Source organism: Oncorhynchus nerka, linkage group LG7, assembly GCF_034236695.1.
Source record: "Oncorhynchus nerka isolate Pitt River linkage group LG7, Oner_Uvic_2.0, whole genome shotgun sequence".
Lineage (NCBI taxonomy): Eukaryota > Metazoa > Chordata > Actinopteri > Salmoniformes > Salmonidae > Oncorhynchus > Oncorhynchus nerka.
In genome coordinates, this window is record NC_088402.1 from 7,033,072 (window position 1) to 7,054,953 (window position 21,882).

General features: G+C 44.2%; 1 protein-coding gene across 1 annotated transcript in view; it reads left to right on the top strand.

Moving 5' to 3' along the window:
- The window catches only part of LOC115124498 (stromal membrane-associated protein 2-like), a 40,207-nt gene extending 25,245 nt beyond the window's left edge, over positions 1-14,962 (top strand). The window contains exons 5-11 of the mRNA XM_065020136.1: positions 12,060-12,119; positions 12,226-12,289; positions 12,709-12,851; positions 12,947-13,121; positions 13,410-13,513; positions 13,925-14,512; positions 14,693-14,962. Coding sequence (XP_064876208.1) covers positions 12,060-12,119; positions 12,226-12,289; positions 12,709-12,851; positions 12,947-13,121; positions 13,410-13,513; positions 13,925-14,512; positions 14,693-14,821 — 1,263 coding nt within the window. The 3' untranslated portion in view covers positions 14,822-14,962. The remainder of the gene's footprint in view (positions 1-12,059; positions 12,120-12,225; positions 12,290-12,708; positions 12,852-12,946; positions 13,122-13,409; positions 13,514-13,924; positions 14,513-14,692) is intronic.
- Positions 14,963-21,882: the final 6,920 nt, after the last annotated feature.

Below are 21,882 nucleotides of genomic sequence, written 5' to 3' on the forward strand. Positions count from 1 at the left end.
TAGTTCCGCTTTTGGTCCTGCCCCAGAGACATTTGATATTGTTGGGAACTTACGGTTATTGCCTCGGTTTAATGAAAGGGACCCCGAGACATTCTTTTCGTTGTTTGAGCGGGTTGCTGACGCTAGGAGTTGGCCTGATTCTGACCGCACTTTAATGTTGCAGTGTGTGCTGACTGGTAAAGCGCAGGAAGCATATTCAGCTCTTAGTGTACACGATAGTGCCAGTTATGATAAAGTTAAAACAGCTGTGTTACAGATTTATGAATTGGTCCCTGAGGCTTACCGCCAAAGATTTAGAACTTTAAAAAGGGATGATAACCAGACTCATGTTGAGTTTGCGCGACAGTTAACTTTACAGTTTAATCGCTGGTGTTCCGCCTCTGCAGTTGTGACTTTCCAAGGGCTGTGTGATCTGATTATGTTAGAGCAATTTAAGGGCACAATTCCTGATCGTATTGCCACGTATATTAATGAACAGAAAGTAAAGAATGTTGCTGAAGCTGCGGTTTTGGCGGACGAGTATGTGTTGACTCACAAAAGTGTCTTTGCAGAGCCCCGTATTCGGAAAGAGTGGGGGCGTTCGGATAGATTTGGGCTTCGCTCACCGAGATACTTTGGTTCTCCGGCAGAGTTCTATTCAACTAGGGTTGAACCTGACTCCCATGGTAAAGCTGACTTTGGGCAGGAGTGTCACTACTGTCAAGGTTCAGGTCATTGGAAAAACGAATGTCCACTTCTCAGGTCAAAGGGTGCTTACGCTAAATCTAAGCCTACTGCGTTAGCTGCACCTGTTCCACATCAGTTCATTCATGACTCATTTCCTCAGGCCCAGGAGAATGTGAAAGTCCATATTGATCCAGACTATTTACCTTTCATTACGGAAGGTTTTGTGTCTATGTTAGGAAGTAAAGACCTAGTGCCAGTGAAGATCCTGAGAGACACAGGTGCCTCTGAATCATTTGTGTTGGAGTCTGTGTTACCCTTTTCTGCTGAGACTGATTCGGGGAATAGTGTTCTAATTAGGGGAATAGGTTTGAACACTCTGTCAGTTCCATTGCATAAACTGATGTTGGATTGTGGGCTGGTGCAGGGTGAAGTTGTTGTGGGTGTGCGTCCTTCGTTGCCTATTGAGGGTATCGATGTTATCCTTGGGAATAACTTGGCTGGTGAGCGTGTATGGCCTGTCGTGTTTCCATCTCTAGTGGTTTCCACTAAGCCGTCATTTGTTGGGATTCCTGATGAGAGTGTACAGAGTTTCCCAGAGGTGTTCTCTGCGTGTGCAGTGACACGTTCTATGAGCCGTGGCGAACTGGTCACTGCGCCGACTAATGATAATAATACAAAGTATGTCACTGTTTTCCCTGTTATCCCGTTATCTGTAACCCGCTCAGATCTAATCAAGGCGCAACGGGATGACCCCACGTTGGAAGAGTTGCGTGATCAAATTGTGCCTATAGAACAGTTGGGAGATGTCGCCCATGGCTATTTTCTCCAAGAGGATGTCCTGATGAGAAAGTGGGTGTCTCATGATAGTGTTTTTCTGGGGGAGGCAATTAGTCAGGTTGTTGTACCAGTTAAACTTCATGAGTTGGTGTTGGAAACTTCTCACAGCGACGTGGCTGGACATATGCGGGTGAGAAACCTACAATGGCATATTAAGACATTTCTTTTGGCCTAGATTAAAGAGGGATGTTTCTGATTTTATCAAAACTTGTCACACCTGTCAATTAACTGGTAAGCCTAATCAAGCTATTAAACCAGTACCATTGTTTCCTATTCCTGTACTCAGCCAACCTTTTGAGTATCTGATTATTGACTGTGTGGGTCCTCTGCCTCATTCTAAAAAGGGTAGCAGTTACCTGTTCACTGTGATGTGTCAGACCACTAGGTTTCCTGCTGCCTATCCTCTCCGATCTGTCACGACTAAATCGGTGTTAAAAGCTTTGACTCAGTTTCTCTCATTGTTTGGAATCCCTAAGGTCATTCAGAGTGATCAAGGATCTAATTTTACCTCTAATCTGTTTGGTCAGGTTCTTCAACAGCTCCATATTAAACACAATTTGTCTAGCGCCTATCACGCGCAAAGTCAAGGAGCACTGGAACGTTTCCATCAAACACTTAAGTCTTTGTTGAGAGCTTATTGTACTGAGATGGATAAGGATTGGGAGGAGGGGTTGCCTTGGTTACTGTTAGCCGCTAGGGAAGTTTCACAGGAGAGCACAGGTTTCAGTCCAAATGACCTTGTGTTTGGACATAGGGTGCGTGGACTTTTATCTGTTCTCCAGGATGACTGGAAGTCTCCCGAGCCTCCTCAGTCCCTGTTATCGTATGTGTGTGATTTCCGCGACGGCTGTACGCCGCTGGTGAAATGGCTAAAGAGAAGTTATCATCTTCACAGGAGAGGATGAAGGGCATATTTGATCGCCGAACTGAGCCTCGTCACTTTAGTCCAGGTGACCAGGTTCTTGCTCTGCTGCCAATTGTTGGTTCTCCTTTTCAAGCCAAGTTTCAAGGTCCATATACAGTGGTGCGCCAGTACACTGAGCAAAATTATCTAGTTGCCACTCCAGAACGGAGGAAAGCACACCAGCTGTGCCATGTAAATCTGTTAACCCTATTATGCACCTTCCTCTGAGACTGAACAGTGGGATTCTACAGAGGACGGTAAAACCTGTTCTTTTGGCTGATACCGTTGTTTCCTTGGGTTCTTGTCGTGCTAGATCTGTGCATGAGGAGGAAGATGTTCCTGGTCCTGACGATTGTATATTGCAGGGTAGATTGAAAAATTCAGAAACACTGGATATTTTAGACTGTCTTCTCACTCACCTACCTGTTGATGGGCGGAAAGAAATGGTTGGTCTGATTCAGAGATTTCCAGGTTTGTTTTCTGATACACCTACACGTACAAACTTAATAGAACATGATATTGACATTGGAGGTGCTGACCCCATTCGTCAGCGGTTCTATAGAGTTTCTTCAGAGAAATTACGTTGTCTGGATGCTGAGGTCAAGTACATGCTGGAGAGTAAGATAGCAGAGCCTTCTTTCTCCAGTTGGGTTTCTCCCTGTATCTTGGTCAGTAAACCGGATGGAACAAACCGTTTTTGTACGGACTACCGTAAGGTAAACAGTGTCACAAAGCCAGATTCATTTCCTCTTCCTCGGATGGAGGACTGTGTTGATCAAGTCGGTGCAGCTAAGTTTGTGAGCAAATTTGACCTGTTAAAAGGCTATTGGCAGGTGCCACTGACGAGTAGGGCACGTGAAATCTATGAATCGTTGGAAGTGACTATGAATCGTTGGAAGTGACTATGAATCATTGGGAGTTGTAAAAATTAAGAAGGACCCTGATGTTCTTTTCGTTGGAGTTTGTAGCTGTTGGTCTTTTGTGCCATGTTCCTGAATGTTTACGTGACTGACCATTGTTTCGGGGTGTCATGTTCTATCTTTCCTGTCTGTTCCCTCCTGGTCTTGTGTTCTTCTTTCCTCTTAAAATATTGCTTCCTATGCACAAAGGTTGCTGAGGTCTGGGGAGGAGGAGGTTGGTTGGTGCAGGTGGAGATGTGAACACATAACCCCTCGTCAATTTGGGACGCGGGAGGCCTGTGTCAATTTGGGACGTGGGAGGCCTGTGTCAATTTGGGACGCGGGAGGCCTGTGTCAATTTGGGACGCGGGAGGACTGTGTCAATTTGGGACGCGGGAGGACTGTGTCAATTTGGGACGCGGGAGGCCTGTGTCAATTTGGGACGTGGGAGGCTGGTATGTTGTTCCGGGGTCCTTGCTGGTCCCCGGTTTTATGGGGGGGAATGTGACGACCCTCCCACTCTGTCTGCCGTATTCTGTCTTTGTTCTTGTTTCCTTATTAGGATGCCGGTGGGCGGAGTTGGGAGGGTCGTCAGCTACATGGGAAACACCTGGGCCAGGTGTCTCCCAGGATAAATAGACCTCTTCCACATTCATGGAGGAGACTCTCTCCATGCAGACACCTTTGTAGATTGTGTTGTGGTTCTTGGTGGCCTTTTGTTTGTTTGCTTTGGCACCTTTCAACACCCTGCTTTATCACATTCATGCATGCAAAACACTCACTTACACTACTGATTACTGATTACACACACCATTGTATATTATACTTAGTTATTTAGTTAATAAATATATGTTTTGCTACTCCTTATCTCCACGTTGTCTCCCTTTGTTACGGGCTTTGAGCCGGTTCGTGACAGGTCTAATTATGTTGCTGTCCTGGGGCTCTATGGGGTGTGTTTGTGTTTGTGAACAGAGCCCCCAGGACCAGGTTCGTCTCTCTGTAGGTGATGGCTTTGTTATGGAAGGTTTGGGAATCGCTTCCTTTTAGGTGGTTGTAGAATTTAACGTCTCTTTTCTGGATTTTGATAATTAGAGAATCGGCCTAATTCTGCTCTGCATGCATTATTTGGTGTTTTACGTTGTACACAGAGGATATTTTTGCAGAGTTCTGCATGCAGAGTCTCAATTTGATGTTTGTCCCATTTTATGAATTCTTGGTTGGTGAGCGGACCACAGACCTCCCAACCATAAAAGGCCAATGGGTTCTATAACTGATTCCAGTATTTTGATGTTATCCTCACTAATAATCCTGATAGGTATAGTAGTGTGGTGTTTTCTGTTAATGGTGTAGTTCAGCTTGATATCAAGGACCTTCTCCTTGGATATTTTCAGTGGAATTGTTAACGTAAAGAAAAGTAGAATTAAAAACAGGTTCAGCCCCTGGTTCAACCATGATCTTGCATTTCCATGTGGTGAAAGGCTCGGTACACGCATACTCAGGCACTCAGGCTGTCCGGAAGGCCAAAGTTAGTGACTTTAAGGAGCAGTTCTCTCTCTGTGGGTCTAACCCAAAGAAGTTCTGGAAAACGGTTAAAGACCTGGAGAATAAACCCTCCTCCTCACAGCTGCCCTTAATGTTTATAATGTTGTTTTTACTGATGTGCCGGAGAACAAGGCTGACGTTTTATTTGTTCCAAAACAATTGTGTTTTTTTGTTAGTTTATTTGTGTTATTTGCAACTTACTTTTTAACTTATTTTAACTTATTTTGCACATAATGTTGCCGCTATGACCGAAAATAAAATCAGGACTACGATTACTCACCACGAGTCTGATGAGCCCGAGGTGAATGATATACTGCTTTCCCGGGAACAGGCCCAAATCCCCGTGATTTGCGGGAAGAGAAGGCGGAGAAAAAGGGGCCGAAGGGCAGGCAGCCTTCTGAGAATTCGTAGGTGATCGAATAAACCTACGTGGAAGATTAAACTACCAACGGGGCGGCAGGGTAGCCTAGTGGTTAGAGGGGGGGCGGCAGGGTTGCCTAGTGGTTAGAGGGAGGGCGGCAGGGTAGCCTAGTGGTTAGAGGGGGGGAAGCAGGGTAGCCTAGTGGTTAGAGGGGGCGGCAGGGTAGCCTAGTGGTTAGAGGGGGCGGCAGGGTAGCCTAGTGGTTAGAGGGGGCGGCAGGGTAGCCTAGTGGTTAGAGGGGGTGGCAGGGTTGCCTAGTGGTTAGAGGGGGAGGCAGGGTAGCCTAGTGGTTAGAGGGGGCGGCAGGGTAGCCTAGTGGTTAGAGGGGGCGGCAGGGTTGCCTAGTGGTTAGAGGGGGCGGCAGGGTAGCCTAGTGCTTAGAGGGGGGCGGCAGGGTAGCCTAGTGGTTAGAGGGGGGCGGCAGGATAGCCTAGTGGTTAGAGGGGGGCGGCAGGGTAGCCTAGTGGTTAGAGGGGGGGCGGCAGGGTTGCCTAGTGGTTAGAGCGTTGGACTAGTAACCAAACGTTGCAAGATTGAATTCCCGAGCTGACAAGGTAAAAATCTGTCGTTCTGCCCCTGAACAGGCAGTTAACCCACTGTTCCTAAGCCGTCATTGAAAATAAGAATTGGTTCTTAACTGACTTGCCTAGTTAAATAAAGGTCAAAAAATTAAATAATAATTAAATACTGTAATATTTTGTGCCTCACGGAGTTGTGGCTGAAATTTTAAAAAGTAACTTGTTTAAAAAAATCTAAAAAATAAAGAACGGAAAAGTGGTGTGTGCAATATGTATTCACCCCCTTTGCTATAAATCCCCTAAATAAGATCTGGTGCAACCAATTACCTTCAGATGTCACATAATTAGTTAAATAAAGTCCACCTGTGTGCAATCTAAATGTCACATGATCTCAGTATATATACACCTGTTCTGAAAGGCCCCAGAGTCTGCAACACCACTAAGCAAGGGACACCACCAAGCAAGTGGCACTATGAAGACCAAGGAGCTCTCCAAACAGGTCAGGGACAAAGTTGTGGAGAAGTACAGATCAGGGTTGGGTTATAAAAAAATATCAGAAACTTTGAACATCCCACGGAGCACCATTAAATCCATTATTAAAAAATGGAAAGAATATGGCACCACAACAAACCTGCCAAGAGAGGGCCGCCCACCAAAAATCACAGACGAGGCAAGCAGGGCATTAATCAGAGAGGCAACAAAGAGACCAAAGATAACCATGAAGGAGCTGCAAAGCTCCACAGCAGAGATTGGAGTATCTGTCCATAGGACCACTTTAAGCCGTACACTCCACAGAGCTGGGCTTTATGGAAGAGTGGCCAGAAAAATCCATTGCTTAAAGAAAAAAAATAAGCAAACACATTTGGAGGTCACCAAAAGGCATGTGGGAAACTCTGTCTGGCACAAACCCAACAACATGAAGCATGGTGGTGGCAGCATCATGCTGTGGAGATGTTTTTTTTATCAGTAGGGACTGGGACACTGGTCAGAATCAAAGGAATGATGGATGGCGCTAAATACAGGGAAATTCTTGAGGGAAACCTGTTTCAGTCTTCCAGAGATTTGAGGCTGGGACGGAGGTTCACCTTCCAGCAGGACAATAACTCTAAACAAACTGCTAAAGCAACACTCAAGTGGTTTAATGGGAAACATGTAAATGTCTTGGAATGGCCTAGTCAAAGCCCAGACCTCAATCCAACTGAGAATCTGTGGTATGACTTACAGATTTCTGTACACCAGCGGAACCCATCCAACTTGAAGGAGCTGGAGCAGTTTTGCCTTGAAGAATGGGCAAAAATTCCAGTGGCTAGATGTGCCAAGCTTATAGAGACATACAAGAGACTTGCAGCTGTAATTGCAGCAAAAGGTGGCTCTACAAAGTATTGACTTGGAGGGGGTAGTTAAGAGCACTCAAGTTTTTTGTCTTGTTTCTAGTTTGTTACACAAAATCAAATATTTTGCATCTTCAAAGTGGTAGGCATGTTGTGTGAATCAAATGATACAAACCCCCCAAAAATCTATTTTAATTCCAGGTTGTAAGGCAAAAAATAGGAAAAATGCCAAGAGGGGGTGAATACTTTCGCAGGACTCTCTACTCCTCTGTAAACTGGTCATCTCGGTATACCCGTCGCAAGACCCACTGGTTGATGCTTATTTATAAAACCCTCTTAGACCTCATACCCCCCTATCTGAGATATTTACTGCAGCCCTCATCCTCCAACATACAACCCCCATTCTGCCAGTCACATTCTGTTAAAGGTCCTCAAAGCACACACATCCCTGGGCCTCTCCTCTTTTCTGTTCACTGCAGCCAGCAACTGGAACAAGCTGCAGCAAACACTCAAACTGGACAGTTTTATCTCCATCTTTTCGTTCAAAGACTCAATCATGGACACTCTTACTGACAGTTGTGGCTGCTTTGCGTGATGTATTGTTGTCTCTAACTTCTTGCCATTTGTGCTGCTGTCTGTGCCCAATAATGCTTGTACCATGTTTTGTTCTGCTACCATGTTGTTGTCTTGGGTATCTCTTTATGTAGTGTTGTGTCTCTTGTTGTGATGTGTGTTTTTGTCCTACATTGTATTTATTTATTTTAATCCCAGGCCTCCGTCTCCACAAGGCCTTTTGGTAGGCCGTCATTGTAAAAAAGAATTTGTTCTTAACTGACTAGTTAAATAACGTTTTAAAATATGTATATCTCTACAGTACCTTCTTGCCGTTTGTGCTGTTGTTGTCATGTTGTGTTGCTACCATGCTGTTGTTGTCATGTTGTGTTGCTACCATGCTGTTGTTGTCATGTTGTGATGCTACCATGCTGTTGTTGTCATGTTGTGTTGCTACCATGCTGTTGTTGTCATGTTGTGTTGCTACCATGCTGTTGTTGTCATGTTGTGTTGCTACCATGCTGTTGTTGTCATGTTGTGTTGCTACCATGCTGTTGTTGTCACGTTGTGTTGCTACCATGCTGTTGTTGTCACGTTGTGTTGCTACCATGCTGTTGTTGTCATGTTGTGTTGCTACCATGCTGTTGTTGTCACGTTGTGTTGCTACCATGCTGTTGTTGTCATGTTGTGTTGTTGTGTGTTTCTGCCTTGCTATGTTGATGTCTCAGGTCTCTCTTTATGTAGTGTTGTGTTGTCTCTCTTTATGTAGTGTTGTGGTGTCTCTCTTTATATAGTGTTGTGGTGTCTCTCTCTCTTTATGTAGTGTTGTGTTGTCTCTCTTTATGTAGTGTTGTGGTGTCTCTCTTTATGTAGTGTTGTGTTGTCTCTCTTTATGTAGTGTTGTGGTGTCTCTCTTTATGTAGTGTTGTCTTAGGTCTCTCTTTATGTAGTGTTGTGGTGTCTCTCTCTCTATGTAGTGTTGTGGTGTCTCTCTCTTTATGTAGTGTTGTGGTGTCTCTCTTTATGTAGTGTTGTGGTGTCTCTCTCTCTATGTAGTGTTGTGGTGTCTCTCTTTATGTAGTGTTGTGGTGTCTCTCTTTATGTAGTGTTGTGGTGTCTCTCTCTCTATGTAGTGTTGTGGTGTCTCTCTTTATGTAGTGTTGTGGTGTCTCTCTTTATGTAGTGTTGTGGTGTCTCTCTTTATGTAGTGTTGTGGTGTCTCTCTTTATGTAGTGTTGTGGTGTCTCTCTCTCTATGTAGTGTTGTGGTGTCTCTCTTTATGTAGTGTTGTGGTGTCTCTCTCTCTATGTAGTGTTGTGGTGTCTCTCTTTATGTAGTGTTGTGGTGTCTCTCTTTATGTAGTGTTGTGGTGTCTCTCTCTATGTAGTGTTGTGGTGTCTCTCTTTATGTAGTGTTGTGGTGTCTCTCTTTATGTAGTGTTGTGGTGTCTCTCTCTCTATGTAGTGTTGTGGTGTCTCTCTTTATGTAGTGTTGTGGTGTCTCTCTTTATGTAGTGTTGTGGTGTCTCTCTCTCTATGTAGTGTTGTGGTGTCTCTCTTTATGTAGTGTTGTGTTGTCTCTCTCTATGTAGTGTTGTGGTGTCTCTCTTTATGTAGTGTTGTGGTGTCTCTCTCTCTATGTAGTGTTGTGGTGTCTCTCTTTATGTAGTGTTGTGGTGTCTCTCTTTATGTAGTGTTGTGGTGTCTCTCTCTCTATGTAGTGTTGTGGTGTCTCTCTTTATGTAGTGTTGTGGTGTCTCTCTTTATGTAGTGTTGTGGTGTCTCTCTTTATGTAGTGTTGTGGTGTCTCTCTCTATGTAGTGTTGTGGTGTCTCTCTTTATGTAGTGTTGTGTTGTCTCTCTTTATGTAGTGTTGTGGTGTCTCTCTTTATGTAGTGTTGTCTTAGGTCTCTCTTTATGTAGTGTTGTGGTGTCTCTCTTTATGTAGTGTTGTGGTGTCTCTCTTTATGTAGTGTTGTGGTGTCTCTCTTTATGTAGTGTTGTCTTAGGTCTCTCTCTATGTAGTGTTGTGGTGTCTCTCTCTATGTAGTGTTGTGTTGTCTCTCTTTATGTAGTGTTGTGTTGTCTCTCTTTATGTAGTGTTGTGGTGTCTCTCTTTATGTAGTGTTGTCTTAGGTCTCTCTTTATGTAGTGTTGTGGTGTCTCTCTTTATGTAGTGTTGTGGTGTCTCTCTTTATGTAGTGTTGTGGTGTCTCTCTTTATGTAGTGTTGTGGTGTCTCTCTCTCTATGTAGTGTTGTGGTGTCTCTCTCTTTATGTAGTGTTGTGGTGTCTCTCTTTATGTAGTGTTGTGGTGTCTCTCTCTCTATGTAGTGTTGTGGTGTCTCTCTTTATGTAGTGTTGTGTTGTCTCTCTTTATGTAGTGTTGTGGTGTCTCTCTTTATGTAGTGTTGTGGTGTCTCTCTTTATGTAGTGTTGTGGTGTCTCTCTTTATGTAGTGTTGTGGTGTCTCTCTTTATGTAGTGTTGTGGTCTCTCTCTTTATGTAGTGCTGTGTTGTCTCTCTCTATGTAGTGTTGTGTTGTCTCTCTTTATGTAGTGTTGTGTTGTCTCTCTTTATGTAGTGTTGTCTCTCTTTATGTAGTGTTGTGGTGTCTCTCTTTATGTAGTGTTGTCTCTCTTTATGTAGTGTTGTGGTGTCTCTCTTTATGTAGTGGTGTGGTGTCTCTCTTTATGTAGTGTTGTGGTGTCTCTCTTTATGTAGTGGTGTCTCTCTTTATGTAGTGGTGTCTCTCTTTATGTAGTGTTGTCTCTCTTTATGTAGTGTTGTGGTGTCTCTCTTTATGTAGTGTTGTCTCTCTTGTCGTGATGTGTGTTTTGTCCTATATTATTATACGATTTTTTTGATTTTGTTATCCAAGCCCAGATTTTCCAGATCCTAATTGGTATGTTGAATTTGATGTTCCTTTTGATGGCGTAGAATGCCCTTCTTACCTTGTCTCTCAGATCGTTCACAGCTTTGTGGAAGTTTCCTGTGGCTCTGATGTTTAGGCCGAGGTTTGTACCGTTTTTTTTGTGTGCTCTAGGGCAACGGTGTCTAGATGGAATTTGTATGCGTTGTCCTGGCAACTAGACCTTTTTTGGACACCATTATTTTTGTCTTAATGAGATTGACTGTCAGGGCCCAGGTCTGTCAGGGCCCAGGTCTGTCAGGGCCCAGGTCTGCCAGGGCCCAGATCTGTCAGGGCCCAGGTCTGTCAGGGCCCAGGTCTGTCAAGGCCCAGGTCTGTAAGGGCCCAGGCTTGTCAGGGCCCAGGTCTGTCAGGGCCCAGGTCTGTCAGGGCCCAGGTTTGCCAGGGCCCAGGTCTGCCAGGGCCCAGGTCTGTCAGGGCCCAGGTTTGCCAGGGCCCAGGTTTGCCAGGGCCCAGGTTTGCCAGGGCCCAGGTCTGCCAGGGCCCAGGTCTGTCAGGGCCCAGGTCTGTCAGGGCCCAGGTCTGTAAGGGCCCAGGCTTGTCAGGGCCCAGGTCTGGCAGAATCTGTGCAGAAGATCTAGGTGCTGCTGTAGGTCCTCCTTGGTTGGAGCTAGGAACACAAGCATTTCGCTACACTCGAAATAACATCAGCTAAATATGTGTATGTGACCAATAAAATGTTATTTGATTTGATGGTGTGCAAGGTGAATACGTGGTCTGTCGTACTGTACTTGGGTAAAAAAAATGTTTTTACATCTGCTCAGTACATTGTTTTTACTGAGCAAATGTAAGAGTCTGCTGTTAATGATAATGCAGAGGATTTTCCCAAGGTGGCTGTTGACGCATATCCCAGTAGTTATTATTGGGGTCAAATTTTTGTCAAATTTTGTGGATTGGGGTGATCAGTCCTTGGTTCCAAATATTGGGGAAAATGCCAGACCTAAGGATGATGTTGAAGAGTTTAAGTATAGCCAATTGGAATTAGTGGTCTGTATATTTCATAATTTCATTGAGGAAACCATCAACACCACAGTTATTTTTGGGTTGGTCTGTTTGTATTTTGTCCTGTAGTTCATTCAATGTAATTGGAGTCTTTAATAGTTGATTCTAAGATTTGTATTTTATCATGTATATGTTTTTGCTGTTTGTTCTTTGTTATAGAGCCAAAAAGACTGGAGAAGTGATTTATCTCCGTTTTGGATAAATACTGTAACTCTTCGTGTTGTTGTTTGTTTAGAGTTTTCCAATTTTCCCAGAAGTGGGTAGAGTCTATGGATTCTTCAATGACATTGAGCTGATTTCTGACGTGCTGTTCCTTCCGTAGTGTATTTCTGTATTGTTTTAGTGATTCACCATAGTGAAGGCGAGTTCCGCTCAGGTTTTCTGGGTCTCTGTGTTTTTGTTTTGGATACGTTTCTCACTCTCTCAATCATCTGACCTCTGCTTCTCCCTCATTTAGAAAGAGAAGAGCTGTGAAAACATCCCCATGGAGCCAGTAGTGTTTGAGAAGATGAAGTTGGTGAGTTTGAATGTGTGTACAGTATTCTACAAAATATCTTCTATTCTAGGTTTGGTATTTATTTGTCTTCAGTTATTCATGCTGTCCTTGTTGTTGACTCTTTCAGAAGAGAGAAAACAGCCCAAAGACACAGATACAGTCTCCATCTATCTCAGACCTCCTAGGACTTGGTATCAGTACACCTCTCTACACATACAAATAGATTTGGTCAATATCTGTAGCAACATTAGCCTGGTCCTATATCTGTTTGTGCTCTTGCCAACCCAATAATGAATGGTTAAGTCAAACACGACAAGGAGTTGACGAACAGGTACTCAGTCTAAATAGTACTGACGTGTCCAAAAACTCACGCTCTCTCTCTCTCTCTCTCTCTCTCTCTCTCTCTTTCTCTGTCTCTCTCTTTCTCTGTCTCTCCCGATCTCTCACTCTCTCCTCTCAATTTAATTAAATTCAAAAAGCTTTATTGGCATGGGAAAAATATGTTAACATTGCCAAAACAAGCAAAAAGTTCCAAAATAATAAATCTCTCTCTCTCCGTCTCTCTGTCTCTCTCTCTCTGTCTCTCTGTCTCTCTGTCTGTGTGTTTCAGATGCTCCTGCTCCTCATGCTGTTGTATCTAATGGTAGATCCAGCCCTGGAGAGAGAGGGTGTCCTGCGGCGGCTAACCCAGCTACGATGCACTCTGACCTGAATCTATTCAGCCCCCTGCCTGCCTCCTCCACCACCTCCACAGTGAGATTCAGAGAGAGGGACCAGTTATACACAGACAGATAGACAAACAAACAGACAGACACACTAACCTGTGTGACAATCTTTCCTCTCTCCAGCCGGTGGGTAGCTCCATGCCCAGGGGTTGTGTGGCTGCGTCGGTACCCGAGAACCTCAGCCTGTTCCTGGACTCAGCACCCAGACAGGAGGGCTCTAGGACAAAGATGTCTAAGGACTCCATCCTCTCCCTCTACGCAACCACACCCACATGGCACCAGAACCTGGCTGCACGAGGTAAGAGAAGTGGTGGTCACTGTGTTGATCATCTTTGATGTCCTTGGGACTGTAAATGAACCTATGTTATGGTATTCTATGGCTACATTAGTGGCTCAACTGTGTTTCTTCTGTCAGTATAGGTTTGTACCTCCAGCTGATTTTGAGTAGAAGTGGTCACTATTGTTTTTTTCGTAACTGTCCTTTACCAATGGTCATTTTTAATCAAGTCTAATGATAGTTCACAGAACATGCCAAGGCTACCAACCTTTACCCTTAAACAGTGGCACACGTGTATTTTATCTCCAGCTGGCCTGTACATGAACCCAGCCCAGCTGGGCTACTACGGATCATACCATTCCCTGGCCACGCAGGGGGGAGCGATGGGAGGAGGCATGATCACATCACACTCCATGATGGCCCTGAGTGGTCAGCAGCAGAACGGTGTGATGGGAGGACAGCAGAACGGAATGGTACTAGCACAGCAGAACGTTGTGATGGGAGGACAGCAGAACGGAATGGTACTAGCACAGCAGAACGGCTTTATGGCTCAACACGGTGTCATGGGGCAAGCGGTCAACACATCCCCGTTCCTGGTAGGAGTGCCCCACAACATGATTGCTCAGCAGCAAAGCATCATGGGAGCTCAGCAGAACGGCATGATGGGAGCTCAGCAGAACGGCATGATGGGAGCTCAGCAGAACGGCATGATGGGAGCTCAGCAGCACGATATGATGGGAGCTCAGCAGAACGATATGATGGGAGCTCAGCAGAACGGCATGATGGGAGCTCAGCAGAACGGCATGATGGGAGCTCAGCAGAACGGCATGATGGGAGCTCAGCAGAACGGCATGATGGGAGCTCAGCAGAACGGCATGATGGGAGCTCAGCAGAACGGCATGATGGGAGCTCAGCAGAACGGCATGATGGGAGCACCGCAGAACGGCATGATTGGAGCACCGCAGAACGGCATGATGGGAGTTCCGCAGAACGGCATGATGGGAGTTCCGCAGAACGGCATGATGGGAGCTCTGCAGAACGGTATGACGGAAGCTCAGCAGAGCGGCATGATGGGGGCTCAGCAGAACGGCATGATGGGAGCTCAGCAGAACGGCATGATGGGAGCTCAGCAGAACGACATTATGGCAGCTCAGCAGAACGGTATGACGGGAGCTCAGCAGAACGATATGATGGGAGCTCCGCAGAACGGCATGATGGGAGTTCAGCAGAACGGCATGATGGGGGCTCAGCAGGACGTCATGATGGGAGCTCAGCAGAACGGCATGATGGGAGCTCCGCAGAACGGCATGATGGGAGCTCAGCAGAACGGTATGAAGGGGGGAGTGGCGGCGGTGCCTCAGCAGGTGTACGGAGTACAGCAGTGTCAGCAGCAACAGTGGAACATCACTCAGGTGAGACACACACACCTGGAATGTATTGTTATGCTTGTGAGGACCGTGTGTTTGATTGTGTTTCTATGAGGAAGTATGTGTGAAACAGGATATTTACATAAACGGAACAATTTGACTAAAGTATTCAACCCTGTGTTTGTGTTTGTGTTTGTGTTTGCACGCACGCGTTTCTCCCACCAGATGACCCAGCACATGGCAGAAGTGAACTTCTACGGAGCTAATGGCATGATGGGATATGGCGGTCAGCACATGGAAAGACCAACGACTCAAAGCTCCACCCACACGATGACATCACACATCTGGAAGTGATGTCATTATCTGAAGAGCAAGTGAAGTTGATGTCACTGGAGCAGCAGTGGTTCTTGGGAGGTTTCGATCTGGCCTCATGTACAGGCCAGCTTTTCTACTAAACTCTCCATCAGACAATTAACAGGGGAGGAGGAGGAGGAGGAGGGTGGAGAAGTTTATATAGGAGCTATTTCTCCTCTCCTCTCCTCTCCTCTCTTCACTCCTCTCTTCTCCTCTCCTCCTCTTCAATCCTCTCCTCTCCTCTCCTCACCTCACCTCACCTCTTCACTCCTCTCCTCTCCTCTCCTCTCCTCCTCTTCACTCCTCTCCTCTCCTCCTCTTCACTCCTCTCCTCTCCTCCTCTTCACTCCTCTCCTCTCCTTCTTTCAGAGCCATTTTTGCAGATTTCCATGCTTGCCTTCAGATCATTCTACGACCAATCAAAGGACAGGGCTCAGAGGTGAAGGGATCACACTGACCTGGGACCACAGCATAGAATACATCTCATATCCAGTGTGTGTGTGTATGTGAGTGACTGTGCGTGTGTGTGGTTGTGTGTATGGTTCTGTGTGTGGTTGTGTGTGCTTAACTATATCTGATGGGTAATCTGTATCAGCCTTTATTCCTGATGAACTCATCCCAACTGAACTATTACTGATGAACTCATCCCAACTGAACTATTACTGATGAACTCATCCCAACTGAACTATTCCTGGTGAACTCATCCCAACTGAACTATTACTGGTGAACTCATCCCAACTGAACTATTACTGGTGAACTCATCCCAACTGAACTATTACTGATGAACTCATCCCAACTGAACTATTACTGATGAACTCATCCAACTGAACTATTACTGATGAACTCATCCAAACTGAACTATTACTGATGAACTCATCCAACTGAACTATTACTGATGAACTCATCCAAACTGAACTATTACTGATGAACTCATCCCAACTGAACTATTCCTGATAAACTCATCCAACTGAACTATTACTGATGAACTCATCCAAACTGAACTATTACTGATGAACTCATCCAAACTGAACTATTACTGATGAACTCATCCAACTGAACTATTACTGATGAACTCATCCAAACTGAACTATTACTGATGAACTCATCCCAACTGAACTATTCCTGATAAACTCATCCAACTGAACTATTACTGATGAACTCATCCCAACTGAACTATTCCCGATGAACTTGTTGGGGTAGGTTCCTTGTTCCTTGTCAATCATTTGCTTATTGGTGAAATCAGCATTCAGACAATATCTTTAAGTAAATCAATCAACCTTTATTTAATGCAATTGCAGACAGAAGTTGACAACGGGAACATAGCACGCATGTTTCCGAGTGAGTTCTGCAGAATAGGAAAGGGCCCAAGTTGTTTTATTATGTTTGCAGTCAACCCTTAGTGATGTAACTGCGTACGTCAACACCTTCTGCTCATGAGACCAAGCCCATGCGCACACAGCTATACAAACAATAGTTCCATTGTTATCTAAAGGCTCAACAGTAATTGTCCCCAAGTTGATTTATAGTGGTATGTCTGACTAGTCTCTTATCTCTTACACTCCCCTGCAGGGTTCTGTGTCTATGAATCTCTTTTAGCCTTGAGGTGCTTTCTCACAGACACCCTGTTTTGACTGCAATAACTCACACGTCTCTCAGACCGTTTCTTTATAATAGACAGAGACTAGAAAATAACTGTGGAACAATATTAAACCTTATAATGAATATATATATATATATAGTTAATCTGTAGTCTAGGACCCTATAAATGTAGTGGGGGAGGGGTCGTATAGCCCTTCCCCTTCTATTAATACAACATAAGCATAATCAATTATTATAATACATCAAACATTTGGTGCAGCCCCTATCATGACCCCAAGGTGACCCCCATAAAACTCCTCCAAACGGAAATATTCCTGGTGAACTCATCCCAACTGAACTATTCCTGGTGAACTCATCCCAACTGAACTATTCCTGGTGAACTCATCCCAACTGAACTATTACTGGTAAACTCATCCCAACTGAACTATTACTGGTAAACTCATCCAACTGAACTATTCCTGATGAACTCATCCAAACTGAAATATTACTGGTTAACTCATCCAAACTGAACTATTCCTGGTGAACTCATCCAAACTGAAATATTCCTGCTTAACTCATCCAAACTGAAATATTACTGGTTAACTCATCCAAACTGAACTATTCCTGGTGAACTCATCCAAACTGAAATATTCCTGGTTAACTCATCCAAACTGAAATATTACTGGTTAACTCATCCAAATTGAACTATTCCTGGTGAACTCATCCAAACTGAACTATTCCTGATGAACTCATCCCAACTGAACTATTCCTGATGAACTCATCCCAACTGAAATATTACCGGTTTGAAACAGACTTCAGTTAGTTGGTGTCCACCCTAGTCTGTATCAATCTGGGATGCATTCCAAGTGGCACCCTAATCCCTTTATAGTGCACTACTTATGAATAGGGCCCTATGGGGATGCAGACCTGGTGTAAGTACTTGCTGTTACTAAAGACTCCATTACCTACCAGCGGACCCTTACCTCTCTCATCACAAGGGTCTTCAACACAACTCCTGGAGGGCTTTTTGGAAGAAAAAACAAACAAACAGAGGTGTACATACCAAATGGCATCCTATTCTCTTTGAAGTGCACTACTTTTGACCAGGGTTAATAGTATGCCGTTTGTGACACACCCTAGAGTATTCTCAGTCAATTGTCGACCGGCTAATCAGAAACCAAAGATGACAGGAGAGATTTATAATGGCTAGGTGAGATGTGTTGAATGGCACCTGTATCGCTGTTGAACTAAACAGTTAGCATACTAGTGATTATACGATATTAGTTTCTTCCTATATCATAGGCTACGTTCAAACTTGTAGAGGACATTTAAATTAGTGCAATACATATTGGATGGCTATAAAGGTTTGTGTTACAGGATAGAATTAGCAGGTATGCTAGTCTCGCTAATATCCCCTACAGGATCAAATTAGCAGGTATGCTAGTCTAGCTAATAGCCCATACAGGATAGAATTAGCAGGTATGCTAGTCTAGCTAATATCCCCTACAGGATAGAATTAGCAGGTATGCTAGTCTAGCTAATAGCCCATACAGGATAGAATTAGCAGGTATGCTAGTCTAGCTAATAACCCCTACAGGATAGAATTAGCAGGTATGCTAGTCTAGCTAATAACCCCTACAGGATAGAATTAGCAGGTATGCTAGTCTAGCTAATAACCCCTACAGGATAGAATTAGCAGGTATGCTAGTCTAGCTAATAACCCCTACAGGATAGAATTAGCAGGTATGCTAGTCTAGCTAATAGCCCCTACAGGATAGAATTAGCAGGTATGCTAGTCTAGCTAATAGCCCCTACAGGATAGAATTAGCAGGTATGCTAGTCTAGCTAATAGCCCATACAGGATAGAATTAGCAGGTATGCTAGTCTAGCTAATAGCCCATACAGGATAGAATTGGCAGGTATGCTAGTCTAGCTAATAACCCCTACAGGATAGAATTAGCAGGTATGCTAGTCTAGCTAATAGCCCATACAGGATAGAATTAGCAGGTATGCTAGTCTAGCTAATAACCCCTACATGATAGAATTAGCAGGTATGCTAGTCTAGCTAATAACCCCTACAGGATAGAATTAGTAGGTATGCTAGTCTAGCTAATAGCCCCTACAGGATAGAATTAGCAGGTATGCTAGTCTAGCTAATAGCCCCTACAGGATAGAATTAGCAGGTATGCTAGTCTAGCTAATAGCCCCTACAGGATAGAATTAGCAGGTATGCTAGTCTAGCTAATAGCCCCTACAGGATATAATTAGCAGGTATGCTAGTCTAGCTAATAACCCCTACAGGATATAATTAGCAGGTATGCTAGTCTAGCTAATAGCCCCTACAGGATAGAATTAGCAGGTATGCTAGTCTAGCTAATAGCCCCTACAGGATAGAATTAGCAGGTATGCTAGTCTAGCTAATAACCCCTACATGATAGAATTAGCACAGTGAGTCTAGCTAATAGCCCCTACAGGATAGAATTAGCAGGTATGCTAGTCTAGCTAATAGCCCCTCTGGTTACATTGATCTGTAACGGCTCATTTTCGATTGAGCAATTGAGCATATCAACTCACTGTGCTAAGTCTAGGGTTGCAAAAATACGAAAAGGTATACTTTCAAAAAAATACCCTGGTTTTCCAGAAATCCTGGTTGGAAGATTCCGAGCAATGACCACACTATGAGTATATGTCTATTTCCGAGTTCGTTTTTTTTTTTTGGGGGGGGGCAATTTAGTCGATTCGTGGGAAAAAAAGAAAGTAAAGCATTTAACAATTCAGGGATTTAATTGAAACTTACCAAATTTCAACTTTTGAATTGACTGAATCGATCCAACTCTGCTCTGAACCTGAATCTAAATGTGTCCTCCCTCAATCTCGGACCCAACACCTGTAGTTAGGACCCAACACCTGTAGTTAGGACCCAACACCTGTGGTTAGGACCCAACACCTGTAGTTAGGACCCAACACCTGTAGTTAGGACCCAACACCTGTAGTTAGGATCCAACACCTGTGGTTAGTACCCAACACCTGTAGTTAGGACCCAACACCTGTAGTTAGGACCCAACACCTGTGGTTAGGACCCAACACCTGTGGTTAGGACCCAACACCTGTGGTTAGGACCCAACACCTGTAGTTAGGACCCAACACCTGTGGTTAGGACCCAACACCTGTGGTTAGGACCCAACACCTGTGGTTAGGACCCAACACCTGTAGTTAGGACCCAACACCTGTAGTTAGGACCCAACACCTGTGGTTAGTTCAATCAACAACAAAAAAAGCTTCTTGATGTCATTGACTATGTTGTTCCTATGAATGTATTCAGGCTGTCTGTGTCTATGACTATGCTATCAGTGTTATTGTCAATGAATGTAACTATTTGAATGTTCTCTGACTGCCTGTCAATGAATGTAACTATTTGAATGTTTTCTGACAGTGTCTGAATGTATTTCAGTTTCCGTAGGACTACTCATGTTCTGAGTCCCTCTGAATATCAGAGTGCCCAAATGGCGGTCTCTTCCCTACACAGTGCACTACTTTTGACCAGAGCCATCAAATGTAATGCTCTAGGGGATAGGGTGCAATTTGGGACTCAGTTCAACCTGTTGATCAGCCTGTAAAACTGTTGGAGACTTCAGGTTGAGGTTTTCAGTTCGGATTGTTGTGTTTTACTTGTTTAAAAAAAAAGAATTCTGTGAAACATATGAGACGATCAGCAATTGGCCATTGGGTACATGTCAATCATTCCTCAATCAGCCCCAGCCCCACCCCCATTGCTGTTTACTTACACACACACACACACACACACACACACACACACACACACACACACACACACACACACACACACACACACACACACACACACACATATATCCTTTTATCTGTTTATTATTGTTATTACTAAGCTATTATTATGATTATTTTAAATGCATGATGAGGTAATAATGTAAATAGTTCATTCACAAAGACGTCTTTCCACATCTGAAGGACCACGTTCGACATTCGTACGAGGCTAGAAGATAGTGTTTGAATAGAGAACACAGCATGTGGGCTAGTTATTAATATTATGTTGCAACTGTGAAAGAGAGAGAGAGAGAGGCAGAGAGAGAGAGAGAGGCAGAGAGAGAGAGAGAGGCAGAGAGAGAGAGGCAGAGAGAGAGAGGCAGAGAGAGAGAGATGGAGAGAGGCAGTGAGAGAGAGAGAAAGGCAGAGAGAGAGAGAGGCAGGGAGAGAGGCAGAGAGAGAGAGAGAAAGGCAGAGAGAGAGGCAGAGAGAGAGAGGCAGAGAGAGAGGCAGAGAGAGAGACAGAGAGAGAAAAACAGAGAGAGAGAGGCAAAGAGAGAGAGACAGAGAGAGAGAGAAAGACAGAGAGAGAAAAACAGAGAGAGAGAGGCAGAGAGAGAGAGGCAAAGAGAGAGAGAGAGGCAGAGAGAGAAAAACAGAGAGAGAGAGAGAGAGAATAACATCTAACTACAACTAACTAGGTTAGAAGTTTTACAGTAATCAGCACAGCACCTGTAGACCAGACCAGGCCCATAGTACTTTGTCCTTCAGTAAGCCACTCTAAATGGTGATTACATTTCTTAGATCCAACTCACAGTTTCTACGTGAAACAACCACACCCCTCAGCTCATGTCAATCAGAGTAACACCGAGGAGTAAGAGCGGGTGGGTTTATTTTGCGTTTAGAGAGTTATAGTAGTGTCTTCTTAGATCAGGGCTGCTGAAACCCTTTTCATGGAGAGCTACCCTCCTGTAGGTTGTTGCTCCAACCCTTAGCTAACATACCTGATTTAGCTAGGTAAGGTGTTGTTGAGCAGCTAGGGTTGGACGGACCCTGCAGGAGAAGAGCTCTCCGTGAACATGGTTGGGCAGCCTTGTCTTGGATCAACAACAACAGCTGATCAAATTGAGAATTTTGTGTCATTTGGCCTTAATGTCAAAATGTCATTATGTTTTTGTTTTTTTATTGACAAATTACTTAAAAATGAAAAGCTGAAATGTCTTGAGCATATACTCACTCATCCCACAATGAGCTGTAATGTCCTTCAGTTGAGCAATGCATTTCAAATACAGATTCAACCACAAAGACCAGGGAGGTTTTCCAATGTCTCACAAAGAAGGGCACCTATTGGTAGATGGTTCAAAATAAAAAAGGCAGACATTGAATATCCCTTTGAGCTTGGTGAAGTTATTAATTATACTATGGATGGTGTATCAATACACCCAGTCACTACAAAGATACAGGCGTCCTTCCTAACTCAGGTGCCGGAGATGAAGGAAACCGCTGAAAGATTTCACCATGAGGCCAATGGTGACTTTAAAACAGTTACTGAGTTTAATGACTGTGACAAGAGAAAACTGAGGATGGATCCACAACATTGTAGTTACTTCACAATACTAACGTAAATGACAGAGGGAAGAGAAGGAAGCCTGCACAGAATAACAATATTCCAAAACATGCATCCTGTTTGCAAGGCATTT